This window comes from Phyllostomus discolor, chromosome 10, assembly GCF_004126475.2.
Source record: "Phyllostomus discolor isolate MPI-MPIP mPhyDis1 chromosome 10, mPhyDis1.pri.v3, whole genome shotgun sequence".
Taxonomy (NCBI): Eukaryota; Metazoa; Chordata; class Mammalia; order Chiroptera; family Phyllostomidae; genus Phyllostomus; species Phyllostomus discolor.
The window spans coordinates 85,266,200-85,287,917 of record NC_040912.2 but is presented as its reverse complement, the minus strand read 5'-3'; the positions used below and the strand labels follow the sequence as shown (position 1 = coordinate 85,287,917).

At 46.8% G+C, this 21,718-nt stretch overlaps 2 protein-coding genes and 1 non-coding gene across 3 annotated transcripts; 2 read left to right on the top strand and 1 right to left on the bottom strand.

Moving 5' to 3' along the window:
- Positions 1-254: 254 nt before the first annotated feature.
- On the top strand, positions 255-361 carry LOC114508316. Its single transcript, XR_003685545.1, has one exon. It is a non-coding gene; the product is annotated as a U6 spliceosomal RNA (small nuclear RNA).
- Positions 362-5,391: 5,030 nt separating this feature from the next.
- PRSS37 (serine protease 37) lies at positions 5,392-10,430 on the top strand. The gene is made up of 5 exons (XM_028526225.2): positions 5,392-5,425; positions 7,035-7,176; positions 8,476-8,729; positions 9,302-9,438; positions 10,240-10,430. The coding sequence occupies exons 1-5, from the start codon at positions 5,392-5,394 to the stop codon at positions 10,378-10,380; spliced, it is 708 nt and encodes a 235-aa protein (XP_028382026.2). The 3' UTR covers positions 10,381-10,430.
- Positions 10,431-19,157: 8,727 nt separating this feature from the next.
- TAS2R5 (taste 2 receptor member 5) lies at positions 19,158-20,383 on the bottom strand. The gene has a single exon (XM_028525220.2). The coding sequence runs from the start codon at positions 20,145-20,147 to the stop codon at positions 19,158-19,160; it is 990 nt and encodes a 329-aa protein (XP_028381021.2). The 5' UTR covers positions 20,148-20,383.
- Positions 20,384-21,718: the final 1,335 nt, after the last annotated feature.

The window sequence follows — 21,718 nt, the reverse complement described above, 5'->3', positions numbered from 1 at the left end:
TGAACATTACAACTATGAGATATCACTATCCATGTAACAGGATGGCTGAAGTGAAAAAATGATGGCAAGGATGTAGAGAAAATAGCTCACTCATACATTGCTGTGGCAGATGTAAAATTGTGCAGCCAATCTGGAAATCCATTTGGAAGTTTGCTATGAAAGTAAACATAAAATTACCATAGGGCTAGAAATTGCATTTTCTGGACTGAATCCCAGACCAAAAAAAACTTATCATACAAAATGTAGCAGCTTTTGCGCTCGCTTCGGCGGCACATATACTAAAACAGAAACGACACAGAGAAGATTAGCATGGCCGCTGTGCTTGGATAACACGCAAACTCACGAAGTGTTCCACATTTTTATTATGCTGGGTGACGTAAGCCAGGCGGTGAGGGACACATACCATGTGATCTCACCTTTAAGTGGGACCTAATCAACAAAACAAACAAGCAAGCAAAATACCACCAGAGACATTGAAACTAAGAACAATCTGACAGTAACCAGAAGGGAGGTGGGAGGGGATGATGGGGGGAAGGGTTTTCAGGAACAACTATAAAGGACACACGGACAAAACCAAGGGGGGATGGAAGCAGGGGAGGAAGGTGGATGTGGCTGGGGTGGGGGGGGGAGTGGTGGGGGGTAAATGCAGACAACTGTACTTGAACAACAATAAATTTTTTAAATGTAGCAGATGCGTTCATTGATGTCCTTCATTGGGTGGGTAATTAAACAAATTGCGGTGCATCCATACCATGGAATAGTACTCAAAATAAAAAGGAACAAATTATTCATATGAACACAGCTTGGGAAAATCTCAAGAGAATTATGCTGAGTGGAGTCACATGAATCTTTTTAAATCATAAATGTGGCCACATCACTCCCATATTTAAAACTCTTTAAAGGCTTTCTACTACAACCAGGATCGTTTCTAAAACCAAGGATAGAAGGCTGTCCGCTGTAGGGCTCCCACTCCCCTCCCTCCTCTGCTCTCCAGCTACGCAGGTGGGCTTCTGAACACGTTGCCCCTCACGGCCTTCACACCTGCTGGTTTCTCTGTGGGAGGGAAAAACCTCCCATCCCCTGCTGCACGTAACGCGGCTCACTACGCTCGGTCTAGGAAGCATTACGCATTATTGAAAGACAGACATTATTTCCCCATGTTTCACATAAGAAAACAGGATCAGAGCGGTTAGGGCATTTGTCCAAAACCACTGAACTATTAAGCAGAAGAGCATTACTGCCTAGTCACAGAGCCATACTAGTTTCATTATAGTAAGTTACTGAATTGCTCTGTGCCTCAGTTTCCTCATCAATAAAATGAGAACAATAATACTCATCTCACAAAGTTGTAATAAGAATTAAGTGAGTTAATAGGTAGAAAACAGGGCAGTGGCCATTATACAGGTACTGTATAAGTATATGCTTTTATGGTGGTGGTGGCGAGGGTGATTATTATTACACAGTATGTCTTAAAGCCCAAAGAATAGGATCTATTTTTTCCTTTTGAACCTTACAGCAAAATACCTGCTGCTTTTGCTTTTTATGTCTGTTATAGATTCCGATTCCCCCTTGCAGCATCCTCTCTCCCTCCTGCCCGCTGGCGGGCCTCCACATTTCAGCCCAAGAAGGGCATCAGAAGCTCAGAGGAGGTTTCCAGTCCGTAATAAAAAGGTTTGGTCAGGTACAACAAATGGCTGAGCCTGCACATGAGATGACTAGTATACCACCCACGTCCCAAACTCCCATGTTCTGACCCACCAGCTCTCCCTCTCCTCAAGCACCCCAGCCTCACCAGCCCTGCACAGGGTCCTAACCAACCTGACAAAGGGACACCTTCAGTCACTCACCAGTCGCCATCAGCAAGACCACCAGCAGCGCACACTTCATGCCGATGCCCGGATCCTGTCCTGAAGCTAAGGATGGAGCGGACACTGACCGGCACGAGGCAGGTTCAGGACTCGGGACCCGTGGGGGGCTTCTGAAGGGCGGGGGAAGGTGCGGGATGGAACCGGGGAGAGGAGTCTATGAAAGTGTGTCGTCTAGAGGGCTCCCCTTCCAGGCTTGAGCCTCAGGGTATAAAAGGGACAGCACCCATGGAAACCTCCTCCGTCCAGGCGCAGTCTGCCCAGTGGGATGACGAGCTCAAGGACCTGGGCGGTATCCGCCTCATCTAGGGGAAAGAATTCCAAAGGAGTCAAGTGAACCTTCCGCGGAGTTCAAATTCATCCCAAGGTCCTTCCTTTGCCTCTCAGTTCTTCTCACCAGCTCCTGCCTCCCAGAGTGTGACTTGCACCCCTCCCTCCCTCTACCTGAGGGGTCCCCACTGGCCCCTCTCCTCTCTGGGCTACTCTGATGACGCAGAGCTGTCCCCGCCCCTCTGTGTGACTCCCCTCCCCTTCATGCATGTGTCACACTCGGCCCACGCCCCTCAGAACTGCTCCACTTGCATGGATGCATATTGCACAGCCACACACCTCGTGTGAGTGAAAGTGCAAAGTGAGTGAAAGTTCCCCACCAAGGCCCACACCGTGGCTCCCGTCAGATCCTTACGTGTGCCCTGACTATACTGCCCTCCTGGACATGGCCTGCATATGATCATTTGCACACTCACTTGCACATACACTCTCTCTCTCTCAGCTTTCTCAGTAGCTGTCTTTTTCAAATTCATTTCTGGTGGCAAAATAGAACAAGAATATTGCTTAAATAGAAAATCAGATAGCAGAATGAAACAAGAATAGATTTAGAGTCCTATAAATTTGAGATATTCTGTGGAATGAGACCAGAGACTGATATGTCTCCATATGTACACAGAATCTATTATAACACTAGTAGATAAAGAACTCAATAACAAGTAGCTTACAAACGTATGAGGAAAAATTGACTATTACACACACACCATCCATCCATCCATCCATCCATCGGATTCTAAAGTTATTTTTTCCAAAGAGAAACTTTAAGAGGAATATCCACATCAGCTATCAGCATCCAGAAACAAAAATGAAAACACCAAATGGGACTGACAATCTAAAGGAAGAATTCAAAGGCTAAAGTAACATATAAAAAGTTATTAGTTAGAAAACAAGAAAACCCATGCTTCAGTTTGGTAGGTCTCAAAAGCAGTAGGCGAGGCGGGCAGCGGGAGAGGGGCGGCGGAGGGGAGGGGAAGAGACGCAGACGAGACGAGGTGCGAGTCCAGGGCAGGCCCCTAAAGCACGCCTGACGTTTGTTCTTCCGGCAGCAGGGGATGGCTGGAGAGTTTTGAGAAGGAAACTAGTATGACCTCATCTGCATTTTAGAGGGAAAAAACAGTCGAGTCAAAGAGAGAGTGTCCGTTTGAGCCACAGCGGACGGTCACAGACGTCAGTCCACGCCAGACGACTTCACGGCCTGGGCTAGGGTGGCAGCAGCGGGAGCGGAAAGGCGTGAGTGGATTTTCGAAATTCCTCAAATGGGCACGGACTTTGGGATTCAGTGGTGAGAAAAAGAGCAATCTAACCACGCAGAGGGCACATTCATCTCCCAAAAGAAGGAGGGCAGGTAAAAAATGCATTGGAAAGGCTGGAGGAAGGAGGAGTGTAATTCTCTCATGCTGCCTTTCAGGGGCCTAAAGGAGAGGCGAGCGATGGCCTCCAAGGGGCATTTGAAGACGTGGGATTGGGTGCCAGTGAGGAATTCAGACACACGGAGTAGTCCCCAGTGCCAACCTCCCGCAGACAATGTTGTCTTTAAAGAGCTTCTCCCAGAGAGAAACCCTGCTTTTTCTGTCCTTAGCCCTCACACTCCTGCACCGGGCCTCCAAGTCCCTTCCTGGCCCACGGTATTTCCCGAAGATCTGGGAAAACAACCGCAGAGTAAAGCCTGTCTCTTTCTCAACGTCCCACCGGTGCTAACTAACCCCGGCACCCACCGCAGAAAACCTTCCAGGACTCCGTGCTGACCTCCAACCTCAGCACACAGGGTGGGGCAGGACTGGATGTGCGGTTGTGAGTATGCGAAATGGGGTTTATTCTTGCATTGTTGTTTACTCATCCCTGTATTGTCTTCCATATAAACAACTGTAGACCTCCTCTTGCCCCGCCCTGTGTCTCATAAACCAGCCCTACTCCGCGGTGCACCTCCCTGCTCCCTGAGACGTCAGTCAAGTTCGTGCTGCCGTGTCTGGTTTTCATATCACACCCGGGGGACTTCGTGGGAGGGAACGGGGAGTCTGCCAGGATCCACACCGCTGGTTGGTCAGCTACAGCCGACAGGCTGTGGTTGAAAAGCCGGGCACGCCTAATAAGATCTAGAGTCTACATCTAGTCTTCCCGGTCAGCTATGATTTTGAGAAAGTTACTCAAATTCTCCATTTCAGTTCTGTCACCTACAGCTCTGGGGGGGGGGGGGGGGGGGGGGGGGGGGGAATGATACCAGCCCAGCCCTGTCTTCTCTTTCTGGGTCGTTGAGGGATTGGAGTGAGATTATGGGCTTAAGGAAACCTAAAGGGTTGCAGTGACACGGAGTGTGACTGGCGTACATCACATTAGCCTAACTTAACATAGCATGGCCACCAACGATGTCTGCGAAGAGCTGAGCCCAGTGCATGGCGTTCAGTAGGGGCTCCGTGGGTGTCAGCTGTTAGCGCGACGGCTCTTTCTCTTGTCGCGTGTGCCCCCCCCCAATCGTCCCAGGAGAGCACGGGCTGAGACGTCTTCTCGTTAGGTTAGAAAGCACTGAGAGGTCTTGCCTTCTTAACTGCCACCAACGTGAGTAATCTAGAGTCCAAACATTCTCCAGATGTCGGAAGAACTGTCCAGTGAGTGCTTCCCCATTTCCACATTTCCTTAGCGCCAAGCGCTCGGTCAGGACACCCCCACCCAGCTGGTGATGACGGCCGAGTGATGAAAGAGTGAGCAACAGGGAGAGATGAGGCTTGTGTAATAAAGCAGGGAGGGGCTGAGGGGGGGTATAAATAACTATTAGGGGGTTCGGAGCAAACCTGGGGACACTGTCTTCCTGAGCGAAGGTGCAGAATCCTGCCCCCCACGGTCCTGGCCTCAGAAACTCCATGGGGAATATCGGTCCCGAGCCCGGGCTCACCTCCCACAGGCAGCTGAGCTACCTTTAGTCAGAGAGGCCTCTAGGGACAGCAGGGCGAGGGACCCGGATTGAGAAGCCTAAGGAACTAGGCTTCTTTTTCCTTCCCTAACGGCTCCAGGAGAGGTGCAGTCCCCCACCGTCCTGAAGCAGAAGGGCCTCCATCTGTCCATCTAGATCCTTCTTTCTCCCCTCTGTCATGTGCCTAACCATAGCCACTGACTCTACCAGGTGTTCTCAAGGAGAAGACTGAGCTGCAAGTTCCATACTCTGCTGACCTTCTTCTACATGTCCCAGGGGAAGGTCTGGACCGCCATGCAACGTATCTTCTGTCTGAGCGTCCTTTTTGGTACGTATCCATGACCGTCTACTCCATCCTATGAGGCAGAGGTTGATGTAGGATGAAGCGAGGCAGACCGGCACAGGATGTGTGGAGGGCACAAAAAAAAGGGTCATGAGCAGAACTAGGGTCCCCCTGCTTTTTCTACTCCACCCACAGCTCTCGGGACACGCTGCAGCCACTCCCCCAGCGCTAAGCTGTGGGGTGCTTCACGGTGTACACTTTTCTTGAAGAATACTCAACAGGGAGTGTTCCCCCCTGGTTTTTTACAATGTGGGTCTCACCACCCACTGGGGAAGTCCCAGGGTAGCCCCAAGGACAGAGAGCTCCTTTTGACATCCAAGGCCCAGACACTCAGAATGCAGGGACTGGAGAAGGCGGGAACAAAAGATCAAATGCAAGAGCCCTGCCCCCGCACTCCCTGCCTTCCCGAAGGTTGTGGAGGCAGGGGTCGCTGGCAACTGTTGGACTGCCTGGGCCGCGTCTCCAAGTGCACAAGTTAATCGGTCCATCTGGGCTTCAGTTTCTACAGTCAAAACGGGGATATTCCTGCCTACGTAACAGGGTCATGGTGAAGGTTAAATAAATCCAAGAGCTCAGTGCCTTTTATCCTTATTAGCGCTCTGCCTTCTCCCCCTGGAGTTCTGAACTGTGCCCACACACAGGAGCCTGCGTGAGAAGCGGTTCGAGCTGCATTCGGGGCGGGCTAACTGAAGTACCGAGGGCAGCCCACACGGGAACAGGGCTTTATTTCCGATACTAGAGTTAGCCTTCTTCCTCTTTCACCTCTAGTTTTTTTTTAAATAATTCACTTATAAAAAATATTACATATCCATGTCAAGAAAGTTCAAAATATTAAAAAGTAAAAATAAATAAATAAATAAATAAACATCACTCATAATGCCACCTCTCAATCAATGCATGCTAATACTTGGTTTGAGTTTATTCCCAGACTTTATTTTATTTATATATTTTTGAATTTAAGTGATTTATTTTTGGCTTCTTATTTTTAGACAATTGAATTACTAGATTTAATTATTTTTATCTTAAAGAAAGGGTACCAATATTTCCTTAGCTGTTTACTATGTATAAATATTATTTATACAATTTTAATATGTATGGTGTACTTTTTCACTTCAATGTCCAACACGACTGTATTGGACATTTATGTTTCCGATGTTTACCTATTATAGATGGTGCTAATGTGACCAGACTTATTCACAATCTTTGTCTACATCTGATTATTTCAGCAGAATGGATTCTTGGGTCTGGGACTATTTGGCCACAGGTGATAAGTATTTGTAATTCTCGATGCCTATTTCTAAATTGCTTCTCAAAAAGTTAGAGTGAATCAACACTCCTACGGGGCGGTGAATGAGAGTCTGAGTGTGCTTTCTTGGATTGAATCTTATCAACATTAAGGAAAAATGATTAGTATTAATACTAGATAAAGTGGTATGTCATTTGAATTTATATTTTTATTAGAAAAAAATGTCAAACATTTCCTGGCCCTTCGATTACTTTTTTAAACTATACATATTCCTCTTCAACTAGGACACGGTGGACGGTACCGTTTGTTCTAAGAATGTCTGATTCATCAAGAGCGTTATTTCCTCAGGGACTCTCCTCTCTGCCTACTCCGCGGTGCAGCAGGAAGACCACGCCCCCTACCTGGCCTACCTCAGGTCTCACTTCAACCCCTGCGTGGGCGTCCTCATCAGAGAGAACTGGGTGCTGGCCCCGGCTCACTGCTACCTACCGTGAGTGCTGGGCACTGCCCCTCGCCCCTGAAATAGCTACTACTCATTCGACATCAGTGATTCTCAAATAGAGACAATGCTCCCCCCACACAGGGTACGTTTGGCAAACCCCGAAGATATTTTTGGTTGTCACCACAGAGTTGGGAGTGGGGAGGACAGTGCTGTTGCCATCAGCTAGTGAACAGCGGCCAGGGCAAGGACACTGCTACAGATCCTACGGCGCACAGGACAGCCCCCACAACACGGAATTATCCAGCCCCCAAATGTCGATAGTGCTGCCACTGAAGAGCCTGTCCCAATGTTATGCGTTCAGTCTCCATCAGCTGGTCCAAGTTCTGTACTAGCAATATGCAATACAAATGCATTTCAGAAGTTAAGGGACCAGTAGCTAACTTAGGGAGGCTCAAATTGGATAAATTCAGGAAAATTTTAAAAAAGAACTAATGACAAAGGGATGGACAAGGGAAATAGGAAAAACACAAAGATCGGTTCAGGACTCCCACGGTTAGTATTAGAAAGGTTACTACCCCGAGACCTGAATGGGTGAGGAGAAAATGGGTACAAGTGGGGTTAGAGAGGGGGCAGGGGGAAGGAGAGAGAAAGGAATCGTAGGGAGAGACTGCCTTATATGAGCTGTAACCTTTGGTTATGAGACACTGCCAACAGCCGATCTATGGCAACCCTGCAGAGAGGGAGCTGGGAGGATAAGTTCTCCAGCCTCAGACTTCTCCCTCCAGTTACTTTGCGGTGCTTCCTACTGGACAAAGCCCATCCATTTAGTCCACATACATCACTTTCCAAAGGTACAGAGCAGGACCACATAGGGTCGGGCGTGGATCTGATGAAGCAAACAGGAGCTATCCAACACTCAGGTCGTCCCATTCCCTTACCCGCACCAGAACAGAGCTGCCCAGCTGGACAGGCTGGAGCCGCAAGGAAGGGAGAGCAATATAGCTGTGCCATGCGTAATTGTCCTCTCCTCTGCATTGAGGACGCTTCCTCAGAACCTAGTAGTTAAAGGCTCCGCTGCTGACTGTGTGACCAAGGTTGATTACTCTCACGTGCCTCCATGACTTCACGTGAAAAATGGGCATTAAAAATAGAATCCCCTTCACAGATTTGTTGAGTGGTAAATGAGGTAACTCAACATCCAGGTGGAGAACTTGCCACAGTACCTGGGACATGGTAATGTTGAATATTGGCTTTGGTGATGATGATGATGATGATGATGATGGTGGTGGTGGTGGTGGTGGTGGTGGTAGTAATGATAGTGATTACTTCCAAACCCTCTCCCTCCAGAAACCTGAAAGTGATGCTGGGAAATTTCAAGATCAGAGTCAGAGATGGGACAGAGCAGATTATTAGCCCCATCAACATTATCCGCTACTGGAATTACAGCGACAGCTACCCCCAGGATGACCTCATGCTCATTAAGCTGTCTAAGCCAGCCAACTTCAGCCACAAAGTCCAGCCCCTTGACCTCGCCACCAGCAACGTCCGGCCAGGCACCATCTGTCTGCTTTCAGGTTTGGACTGGAGCCAAGACAACAATGGTGAGTGCACCCCCCCACAGCAAGTTGGGGTCATCAGCTATCCCTCGAGAGGGGCACTCATGTCCGCATAGCTGAGAAGAGGGGGCAGGAGATTGGGGGAGACCACAGGGAGTGACTACACAAATGGCCTGGCAAGAAGAGACACACCCAGCAGTCTGAAGCTCCTCCTTTCCCGGGGTGTCTAAGGCCCCATCCGCTGCCCATTGACCCTGTGGAGGACGTGGGTCCTGATGGTCAGAGACACGGTTCACATTAAAGAGGCTGTGCCCCTCCGTCCCACACAGGCTCATGTCACGTACAGAGGAGGCCTCTGAGACCCCGAGTCAGGCCACCTCTTCTTCCCCCAAGACTGGACACAGAGCAGAAGACTCTGCTTCTGCCAGAGACAAAAAGGCTCTTTCAAAATCCTCAGGAGTGACTCTCATAACCACGCCCAGGGTCGTCTCCTCCCTGCTCTTCGTCCCTGATTTTCTTCAGACACACAAACAAACCGCCAGTTGTAGGAGGGGCGGTGGCGGAGGGGCTAAGCAACAACACGAATGGGAAAGTTTCTCTCTCCCTGACTCCCTCAGGCCGACACCCTGATTTGAGGCAGAACCTGGAGGCCCCCGTGATGTCGGACAAAGAGTGCCAGAAAACCGAGCAAGGGAAAAGCCACAGGAACTCCTTATGTGTTAAATTTGTCAAAGTATTCAGCCGAATTTTTGGGGTAATCTTTTCTCTATATTCAGCTTTCAGGAACTTGTATGTGTCTAGTTAACTACGTAACCTTGATCTTGAGAAAAATGGAAAGCCCTCATCCTCTCAATTTTTTTTTTTTTTTTAGAATCTGATAAGGCTGCAGCAAACCCGTTTCTTCTTCAGCATTGGGCTCTCCTCACCAATGCCTTTGCTCACTTAGGGGCCTCGTGCAGTGCCTGCAGTTAATAATACCGTCATTCTCACAGCTGCAAGTGAGAATGGGCATTGCTGAAAAAAAAGATAATTATTCACTAAAATAGAGAACAGGCTGAGAGTGACCAGAGAGGAGAGGGGAGGGAATTTCGGGGGAAAAGGGGAAGGGTTCGCAGGAACAAGTATAAAGGACACGTGGACAATAAAAAGGGGCAACGGTGGAAATGGCAGGGAGGTGGGGAGGGCTGGGGGGTGGGCTGAGATGGGGGTAAGAGGCAGAAAACTGTACTTGAACAACAATTTTTTAAAAAAGGATAATTCAGACTTTTCACAAATGGAAACCTGCTTCACTAGTTCAAATAAGTGGGGATAGACTCATTTTACATGTGAGTCTTCAGAAGGTTTTTCTCTAACTTTCTCAAGATCACACAAGGATAATGACGGCAAAGCCTGATAAATGACTCAAGCTGCCCGTCTCCTCCTTCCGCACTCTTTTCAGGACCCAGCACGCTACCTCCAGGCAGGGCTCGCCCAAGTTGGGGACTACAGTGCGTCTCTGAGATCTGACCAAATCTCCCTCTCCCTCTCCCTCTCTCTGCACCCGTCTCTCCGGTAGGAAGTGGCCGTCGCTACAGTTGTCTGCAAAAACAAGCTCCAGGGGATCGAGGTCGGACACTTCATGGGTGGGGACGTCGGCATCTACACCAATGTTTACAAATACATATCCTGGATTGACAGCGTCACTAAAAAGCAATGAGACCCCGCCACTCGCCCTGCAGCCCGCCAGCTCTGCCGCTGACTATGCAAGCGCTCTTTGCCCCAAACTCAAAATAAAATATCCAAATACAAACATTTGGATGCATCACACCAATAGGCTATGTTTCCTTATTTTTGTTCTTATTCTAAATTTCTTATTTTGTTCTTATTCTAATTTCTTATCTTGTTTCTTATTCTAAAAGAACCAGAAACAAAAGATGAAATGAAAACTTAACTACACTGCACCGGGGTACACCTGCTCATAACAAACCTTTGAGGCTATCTTTTATCCCCGTGTCACAAATGCGAAAATTGGAACTAAAAGAGGTTACTTAACATTGTCTATAGCTGGTGGCTATCAGAGCCTGGACTGCAGCCCCACAATGGCAGATTCTCGATCCCATGCTCTAGCCTCAAACTCAGAGGAGTTCGCGTGGCATCACAACAGATGTTGACGCCTACTTTCCTGCTAGCTCTCTTATCGCTCAAAGGGCTTGAGGTTCTCACTTGAGTCCAAGACCCTGGGTACTGGAATGAGCTCCCCTAAGAATGGTCATGCTTGGTCTCACTGATGTACGGACTGCAGCATGAAGCAGGGGGAGAGCTAGTGGATGGGTAGAAAATAAAAAACAGAGCTTCGGGAAAGAATTACCAACCATAAACAAAGTCTACAAGGAGGCCTGGCATCTCCGGAGCAAGGCGAATAAATAAGTCACCTAGATCCAAGAAGGGCATAATCTCGGGGCAGACGCAGAGCTCGAGAGGCAGAGATGGCTGAGAGGAGGTAAAGGATGGGTACAAAGTGGGCTTGCCCACAGACCCATGAGATTAACAAGGTCAAGAAAGCAGGTGCCAGTCCTCTTGTTGAGAACTTGGTAAAACACCTTTTCATATATCCCAAATCTGGAAGTGATAGAAGAATTCCGGGTACCCAGGAGATTGAGGCATATAAGACAAGGAAGGATAAAGGAACCTCCCCGCAGAAGATATAGGAAATAACCACACGCCATCCTTGGGCAATATTTTACACTCCTACCGTTTAAAATGCAATGTACACTTCATGATTTCTGTGTTAGATATAAAAATGCCCCACATCAAAGTGTCCACACCCTAATCCCAAGGCCCCATGAATATGTTATTTTATATGGAAAATGAAGTTTTACTTGAACAATGATTGAAATAAAAAAAAGAGAAAAAAAAGAAAATGAAGTTTTACAGATATATGCTTATGTCTGCGGACCTTAAGGTGGGGAGAGCGTCCTGGACTACGTGAGTGGGACCAGTGTAATCACGTGGGCTTTTAAAGAAGAGGGAGTCAGACTACTTGGCCAGGGAAATGCGGCAACAGAAAAAGAGGCAGTAGACTCAGAGCACAAGAAGGACCTGACCCACCACTGCAGGCTCTGGAGATGGAAGAAGCAGGCCACAAGGCAGGAAATGTGAACAATCCAGAGACTGGGAAGGGCCCGCAGCCACCAGCTGGCAAGGAGATGGGGACTTTCGCCCCCTCTAACACTGTTCTTTCTAAAGTCACCCACGACGTGTATGTTTCTAAATTCAAAGGTCTCATTTTACTTGACCTTGTCAGCCGCATTTGACAAAGTCAGTCATTCCCTCTCCCCGAAAAGATTCTTTACCTGGCCTCCAGGACACCACTGTCTTTTGTCCGTCTGCCCTACTGGCCCCCTCTTTTCTGTCTCCTTTACTAATGCGGCCTCTCTCACCTCTAACACCAGAGTTCCCCGAGTCCTAGTCTTGGACTTCCTCTTTTCCCTATTACACCTACTTCCTTAGTGACCCACACCAGTCTTATGACTTTATTGATTCATTTGTTTATTTATTATGGAGTTTATTGGGCAACATTGATTGAATAAACCACACAGGCTTCAAGTGTACATCTCGATAAAACAACATCTGCATACAGCATCACGCACTCACCATCCAAAGTCACGTCTCTTCTGGCCACCATCGACCCCCACTTGGCCCTCTTCCACCTGCCCCACCCCCCTTTCCCTCTGGCTGTCACCACACTGCCGCCTGTGTCTGTGTGTCATATATACACATATTTTTGCTCAGTCCCTTCACCTTTTTCACACAGTCTCCCAACCCCCTGCCCCTCTGACAGCTGTCAGCCTGTTTCATGTATCTATGCTTCTCTTCCTAGTTTGCTCATTGAATTATTTTGTTTATTAAATTCCACGTGTAAGTGAGAACATATAGTATTTGTCTATCTCTGATTGACTTATTCCACTTAGCATAATAATTTCCAGGTCCATCTATGCCAAAGATTTTTTCACTTTTATAGCTGAGTGATGTTCCATCATGTAAATGTGTCACAGCTTCTTTTATACCCTCGTCTACTGATGGGCACTTGGCCTGTTTCCAGATCTTGGCTATTATCAATAACACTGTGATGAACACACAGGCACACCTTTATGGTCAACTAATATTTGACAAAGGAGGCAAGGGCCTACAATGGAGTAAAGACAGCCTTTTCCATGAATGGTGCTGGGAAATTTGGACAAGTACATGAAAAAAAAAAATGAAACTAGGCCACCAACTTATACCACACACCAGAAAAACTCAAAATGCATAAAAGACTTAAATATAAGCTGTAAAACCATAAAAATCATAGAAGAAAACATAGACAGGAAAATCTCAGACATCTCTTACAGCAATATTTTTACCAATGTATCTCTGCGGGCAAAGGAAATACGGAAAAAGATAAACAAATGGGATTACATCAAACTAAAAGGCCTTTAGTTTGTGCAGCAAAAGAAACCATCAGCGAAGTGGAAAGGCAACCACTGCCCGAGAGAGCACATTCGCTAATAATACATCTGACAGGAGGTTAATTTCCAAAATATATTAAGAACCTGAACAACTCAACACCAAAAAGACAACACAATTAAAAATGAGCAAAGGATCTAGACACGTCTCCAGCCCTGTGATTTTAAACACCATATACAACCTAAGAATTCCCAAATGTACTGGAATATCTCCCATTTAGATTTGACCCCTGACTTCTAGTCTCAGGCGCTCAGCTGTCCACTCAGCATCTCTCCCTTGATGTCCAGCACACATCTCGGATTTAGTAGTCTAAGTAATCTTACTTTTAGTAATCTGATAGTAATCTTATCAGTGGATTTCCTACTTAGTCTTTTCAAAGAACAAATTTGACTTATTAATATATGTAAGTCAAAAGAATAATACACCCAAAGAGATCACTGAAGAGAAGTTAATCATTTGTAAAGGTGTGGGCAGGATTAAAGAAACTAGCAAGGGACTGTGAAGCACACAGATACCCGGGAAGCCACTGCCAAACCATATTTATCAGGCATTTCTATTCTACGTTCTCTGGCTTTAATTATTCCTCACCAGTGCAAATACTTAGCTACTGTTCCGAAGAGTAGTGTGATAATAATACTAAAGGTATTACAGTATGGTAATATTAAATACTTACAGATATTACTATGCACCAGGCACTCTTCTAAGCACTTCACATATAGTAATTCACTTAATCCTCATGACAAACTTACGACAAATAAGTCATCCTGCTATAAAGTGATGTATGTGTTCTCATAAAACACATTTCAAAATCACGCCCACAAATTAAAAGAGCTTATGAGGGAAATAATATTGGAGGAGGCTACTGAAAACCTATGCAATCTTGTAACCCCAGCACTAACTGAAATCAAAACAGTCCTAATAAGAATCCTGGAAAGGTGTGTATCTCCGCTAGCCTTTGTGCTCAGCATCGATCACTCACAGCTTTTAAACTGGGGCTTGTTCCTCTTTCAAAGAACAAATCTTGGAGGGCACTACTTTCTAACGATCAGTTTCACTACCATTAAAATTACGAACCAGCCTGTAGCCCCATCTAACAACGACTTTTTTAAAAACACAAAAGGAATGTCTTTCAGCTATTGAATTCTCACTCGTAATTTCACCAGTAACTCAGCATTGTGTAGAATGTAGATTCTTTTTTTTTTTTTAGATTTTTTATTTATTTATTTTTAGAGAGGGAAGGGAGGGAGAAAGAGAGAGAGAGAGAGAAACATCAATGTGCAGTTGCTGGGGGCCGTGGCTTGCACCCTAGGCATGTGCCCTGACTGGGAATCGAACCTGCGACACTTTGGTTTGCAGTCCGTGCTCAATCCACTGAGCTACACCAGCCAGGAGAATGTAGATTCTTGAAGCTACTACTCTACCAGCTCCACTCAAGGAAAGCACTTCCACAAACTTTCCAGCTTTCTTCTCGGAATGCCTAGATATTGCTAAGGCTTTCATTGTAATGGACAGTAAATGACCCCAACAGTTTATTTGGTCTTCAGTCTATATGCTTAATTTTTTTGTCTCTCCATCCTATTTCCTTTACTTCATTCTATGAAGTAGCACTGGTAACTATTGTGCTAGATAAGTTTTTCCATCTAGAATCATCTTCATTTACATGCAGCACTGGCCCTATTAATTCAGTTGTAGAGTCACACCACAGTCTTTCCGAGTCCTTTAGAGTTTCAACATTTTCTTGTATTATTAGAACACTTCAGAATTTGCTCACTAACTCATAGTCCCCAACCCACTGAGCTTTCACTGACGTTTTAAAAATTAACTCCCTGTGATTAATGCAAAATAAATATTTTATTTTACCCAGAAAAATGTTTCTAAACTTTTCTTCTCGGTGTTATTTGAATTTAAGAATAAAACATTCACCAGAATAAAATGTAATGCCAAACCTTGTTTTTCTGCATTCTGCTGAGAAGTGTCACTCTGACTTTTGATCTGCTCTTTCTCTCTTAAAGTTCTGGAAACTTTCCTTTCACCTTCGATAGTCTTCAACTTTTCTACAATGTCCATAAATGTGAAAGGTCCCCCCCTCAACTTATCTGTCTTGTTTAACACACTTTGAACCTTTTCAATCTAGTATTTTTTTTAAATCTTTCTTTAACTCAGTGTAATTTTTGGTCATTAATTCTTCAAATATTTTATTCCTTCTTTTCATTTTTACCATCTCCTTCTGGGACTCTATTTACACAAACACCCTGTTATTTATTTATTTGTTTATTTTGTATTACTTGATTTTATTTTACACTAGGTTGTGGGCAACCCAGTGTAAGGACAAAGCAATTGTCCTTAATGAAATTCACAAGTAGCTTCACTCTGAACATTTTTAACAATGCACATTAAAAAAATGGTGCAAATTGTTCTGCAATCCAAAGATACAATAGCCTGGAAAATGTTTAGAAAACAAAAGCCAATGTAGAAAGACAAATTCAAACAACTAGAACAGTACAAGTTTTATTTGGCTCTGATTTCACAGTTTTCTTACTACATCATCAATGTCAGAAATCTGGTCCTTCTGCTGGCTCCATGGCTCAGGATTTAAAGAAATGCCTTTTCTTCCTCATTTCACTCCACCTTCTGAATCCACCCAGTACTCTCTACTGTCAGTTAGGACTTTTCCTCTAAATCCCAACACGGGCATCCCTCCTTTTCTCCGTCTGAAACACGTTACCATCTCTGCCGCTGAGGGTCTGCCCTGGAAGGTGACAGGGCTCTTGGACTTTCACCAGTATTTGCTTCTTGACATGTTTTTCTGAAGAAACTTGCTTTCTCCTCTTTAATTTTTTGTCAGTGTCCCTCCCTGTCAGAATGGCCGCCAGAGAGCTTGAGGAAACACGCTCCTTTGACGGAGGCATTGCCTCCCTCCTGCTCCCGACCAGCCCTGTGCTCGATCACTCTGACTCTACCCTGTTATTTCTGTGTGTCGTACAGCTTCCTTTTCTTTTACATGTTCCATCTTTCTAGTGCTTCCCCATAGCTTCTAAGGCACGTCTTTGGACCAAACTTCCTGTTCATTGATTCACCATCAGCTGTACTGATTCTGCTGCTTAAACTGGTTGATGAGTACTTCATTTCATCTAATTTAAAAAATGCATCATTCAGAAGCCAAAGGGGAATCAGACTCCCCCGCCACCCTCAGGACCTGTCCACTAGGGAGGAGTGTGACCTGGAACCAGCCACCCAGGGGACTCCTGGTGAATCCTCTTCCCCAGGATTTGGGGCCTTGGAGCTATGACTGAAAGGGACACATTCCCAGAGGCAGTGGCAGGGGAAGGACACAGTGCTGACAGATGCGATGTGGGGGGTGGTGCTGCCACCAGTCTTGTCGAGTAACCTGGTGTGTTCTCGGCTGTTCAAACCATCTGGGTTGCCATTTTGACACTGACTCTGCAGCCTCCCCCCTGATCCTTTCAGATGAAGCCAGTTTTCTTCCAGCAGGTTTGTTTCCTCCTTAAGCTACGTGGAGCTGAACAACGAGTTGGGTCCCGGGAGAGGTACAGGAGAATGGAAACACGAACTCCTCCTTCTGCTTCGTTTAAGGTTCTCTAGATATTGCCATAAGTTATGGTTCAAACACTAAGTTGAAAAACATACTACTTAAAGTTTTTACATTAATGGCTGGTAGAATGACAAATAAATAAAACTAATCAGATATGGGAGAGGGGAACAGATTTGGGGTTGAGATAATCCCCAAACTTTAATGAACGGGATTCAGAAGTTATAGTTCAAAGTTGGTAAGACAAGTTTGAGGGGCAAACCTTATTTAGAGTCGTGAAAATAATCACTAGAAGAACTAAGACAAGTGGGAAAATTGGACTATATTTGGTCAGGGAGACTAACAAGAGAGAGAGAAAGGGGCACACGCCGTGATTCATTCTCTACCTTTTCGTACCATTTAAATCCTTCTGAGTCCCCCCTCTAGGCTACACGGTCACTCCCCACAACAAAAAGGAAGGCTAGTGATATCTACACACAGGGGCACACGCTCATGCACGCCCATGCACGCGGATCCAGCTGCAGCTGTCAGAATGCAAACTACAGAAGGATTAATTACATAGGAATCGATTCAAGAACACGAATTTGCCTCCAGATTTGTTTTCTTGGATAAAACACAAAGCAACCTCACACCCATCACGAGCTAAAATCATGTGCAGAAACGGAAGGAAACCTAATCCCGAAGGGTGACTGGGGAAACACAAAGGTTTTGTCCCCCAGAAAAGCAAGCCACAGAAACTTCAGATTGTCGTGAGTTTGGACCCTGGCTCCCACGCATCCCACCAACACAAGACTTGCAGGATTAGCTGCTTATTTCATCTGTTTAAAAATACTCATCAGCTCGAGCACTCCACAGGCCTGCTAGCATAAATTCTTACAAGTCTGAACAAGAGGGACTTCGGGTTTACTGGACATCCACAAGACTTGGGAGTCCAAAAATCTGTAACTGTTTTATCTGCATTTTTACCAGTTGACAGTTGATGATCTTAAGCAAATTATCATTCCAGCCTAAGTTTTGTTGTCTGTAAAATGGAGTTAGAATTACCAACTGCACAGAGTTGCTATTAAAGTCTAATGGCATGATGGACTGTATGTAAGAATACTTGATAGAATGTAACCTCCCCAGAAATGTTAGGTACCGTAACTGCCATTACAACGGTTGGTCACAAAGGACATCCATCCAAACAAGGCCAGGCATAATGAAAAATTCACACTGCTACTAAAAGCGTAACCAAGGAGAGGCAGCTCTCTACTTGAGAAGAATGGACTCTCACTCCCAGAAAACAAAAGACAGTGCGTGACCTCAACAGCTCACTGTGACGTTGGTGGGACCAGCTCTCCCCCCGATGACAAACACCCACACGTGGCTACCATGTGCCGCAGTTCACGACTTGCAGCAAGGGGAAGACACGTTAGAGAGAATAAGTTAATGAAAGCAGAGTAGCATGATGTGCAGGAAGTGGAAAAAACCTTTAAGCATCTTAAATGTTGTCCATTAGATTCCAGACCCCCTAGAACTGAGCCAAAAGCAATGTGTTTGCACGAGGCTCAAAACTGAGGCTGAGGAAGCACACGGAAGACGGACGGGATTCGGGGGAGCGCACGGTGAAGCTAGCGCATTAGGACGGCAGCATGACGTCAGGGAAAGAGCCCCGCACCAGGAGTCAGGAAGCTGCGTTCTGCATGGGGTTCCAGGCACTGGGGACCCGAGAGAAAACAAAAGCAGACACAGCTCCTGCGGCTGTGCGTCTGCCCCCGGGGTGCCGTCCAGCTCAGAGACCCGGCCTGCTCACACTCTGACTTCGGGCTGTGGGGAGGCCCGAGCGGACCCTCGGGGAGGCTAAATGACCAAGGAGGATGAGGCGTGACCTCTTCAAGGAGAGGCGTTCTTTTTAAGAGCAACAAGTGCCCTTCACTCCTTCCTTGCCCTGCTCCAGGTTTGGGCTTTGCAACTTCATATCCATCAAGGCAGCCAACTGACTTCTAGGGCTCAGAGAAATGTCCTGAAATACAAAGATGTTTTATTTTGGTTTTTAGTTATATAACTAGACCTACTATGTTAAAGAAATGGCAAAAGAAAACTAGATACATCTTTTTTTAAAGCTCATCCAAAATACCTAACATTAAGGGATAGATGGAATTTCACAAAAATCAATCTTATTGCCCCTCATCTCTGTTTCCTACAACAGGAAAAATGTAACTTACATATGTAACTTAAAAAGAAATATATTATTTACTATACATAAACAGAATATAACACCCCTTTTACCAAATCTAAAGCCCCAGCGTTGATTTCCATAACATGTGAAAATAGTGTACTGAGAGAGAAATAGTATTTTTAGTCTGTGTGAAAGAAGGAAAACTTCAGAAGCTATGCAAGTCAACTCCCCCATGGAGAGCTGTCAAAAGACTGACTCTTCTCCCTCGGGCGCGCGGGCCTCAGAGCCGCCAAGCACGCGCTGCCTTCCACAGGGCCCTCCGACAAGCCTCCTTCGCGCTGGGGTTCCCCAGGATCAATATGACGGAATGAAGAGAAGGAGAGGCAGCCATGAGCGTCTCCGAGACGAAGACGGTGACGAGATCAGCAGGAGGGACTTTGGCGGTGATGGAGTAGGGGCTGGCCGCGAAGTAAACCACGTAAAGTATAAGGAAGCAGACCAAGGACTTCAGGACAGCGATGTGAGCCTTGGCCCGCGCGTCACTCCTGCCAGCGGTGTGGACCTTCATCCTCCTGTGGTGTCTGTACAGAGAGACAATCAGCATCCCAGAGGAAAGAAGAAACAACGCGAAAGGCAGGGCACTTCCCGAATTGAGACGCAGCACACGCTGGTAGTGCCAGCTCGAAATCTGGTCCAGGATGCTGCTGTTTCTTTGGGATCTACTGTAGAACTCTGAGCCAATGTGGGCTGCAAGTAACCCATTGGTCAGGAGGCCCCCTACAAGGCACCAGCCACTCAGGCAATAAGCTCTCCGCTTCAGCCACAGGTAGACACGGTGTTCGAAGGTCACGATCTTCTTGCAGTAGAAGACACTGAGGAAAGTGGCAAACCACAGGCTGGCCTGGCTGACCACAGCCCAGAAGAGACTGAGGGAGCGGAGCCCATGGTTGTTCTGGAAGAACGGCCACAGGATTAAGTCCACCATGATCAGGCACTGCAGGAGAAATCGGCAGCCAGCCAGGCCCAGGACAATGAGGTGGTAGGAGAGCGCCTTGGATTTTCTGACCCATTCTTGAAGACTCCAGACCACGAGGACTCCGTTTCCAACCAGGCCGATGAGAAACTCGGCCATGGCCACCAGCATGAGCAGCCCTAGGGTGGCAGTCAACATAGCTGGGGAAGGAGCCTTCTCGGTTGTCTCGGGAAGAGCCCTGCCCTCGTGCTGAGGAATGCCTGCGGCTCCAGGTGGGGCTTCCGGCCCCCTGGGCATGACACCGCGCTCCCGGTGGGTTTCCACACCACGAAATCTGGATCTGGCCCTGCCCTTCTGCAACCTGTCCTCAGGCAGACACTGACCAGCCGTGACCAGGAACAGAGTGTAGAAGTTATCCCCTTCGTATTTGCATCCACACGAGCGAACTCCGAGCCTAGACCCAGGGACCTGGGCCAGCAGCGCAGACACCAAGCTTCCCTCTCAGGGCTCAAGGGCCGATGTCTAGACACCAGCGCGTAGTATGAGAGACATGTCAGTGAGAAAGGCCAGATCAGAGGTCTCAGGTTCTACGCCCTGCCAGAGGGGAGCTCATATGAATAAAAAAAGGAAACTTTATTTTCACAAAAAGAACTCTGAACATATGAGCATGAAAGTCAAATAAACACAAACATTTAAAGTGTATTTCATTATCAAAGAGAGAAGTAGAGGACATTTGGGGGCAGAAAACAGAGAGCCAAAACATTATATTAAGTGCCAAATAAAAAAACATGTATGTAGGTCAGGTAGAGAAGACATTCTTGTCAATCGGGGTCTTTGAAGCCCCCTGCCCTGATGCCCAGCAACCCTCGCACACCTGACTTAGCATATATCTCACATCAAGGTCTCAAGAGGAAGGAGACAAGGAAGAAGATGAGCCCCAAGAAGTGAAAAAAAAAAAGATAAGCACAGTTATCAAGAAACATAGGTAAAGCTTCATTTACTACCCAGGCTGCAACTTCCCGGGGACCAGCCCCACGCAGATGCGTGTGTGGTACACTAGATTCTGAGACAGCCCCCAAGATGCCCACCCTGAACAATCCTTGAGCTGCAATGGGAATGTGAACAAAATGGGATGGCACTTCTGTGCCTACATTATGTGGCAAAGATGATGGGCTTTGGCAGATGTAATTTAGATCCCAAATTATACAAGGTTGAGTTTTTCCAAAAGCAGATCATCCTGGGTGGGCCTGACTTAATCAGTTAAAGTCTGGGACAAGGGACTGGGCCCTCCTGCTGGCCCTGAATTGCCCAGCTGCCACGTGGTGATCAACTGCACAAAACCTCTGGATGCTGAGGTGAGCCCGCAGTTGACAGCCAGTAAGAAAACCTTGGTCCTACAACTGCAAGGAACTGAACTCTTCCAACAACCACTGAGTTTGAGAGAGTACCCTGAGCTCCACAGAAGGAACAGCCCAGCCAACATCCTCACCACAGTTTCCGAAACCCTGCAGACAGGCCCCACGCAGGCTGTGCCCGAAATTCTTGAGCCACAGAGACTGTGACACAATACATGTATGCCCTTTGAAGCTGCTAAGTTTGTGTTGCTACACAGGAAATTAAACAAAAAACAATACAGTGTTCAAAGCAGGCTAGACACAACTCTGAACAAGTGGGGAGCAAGAGGAACTAGATGAGAAAGGAGGAGGAAGGCCGGGCTAGCTCCTCAGAAAGGCAGCGGCGGGGTAGTAGGAAGAGTTCTGCATGAGGGGTCAGGAGCTCCGGCATCTGGCCCCAGCGCAGCCTCGGTGGAGCTGCAGACAAACTGCTGCCCTCTCTGGACCTCAGCTGGTCTGCTAAGACTACAGTGG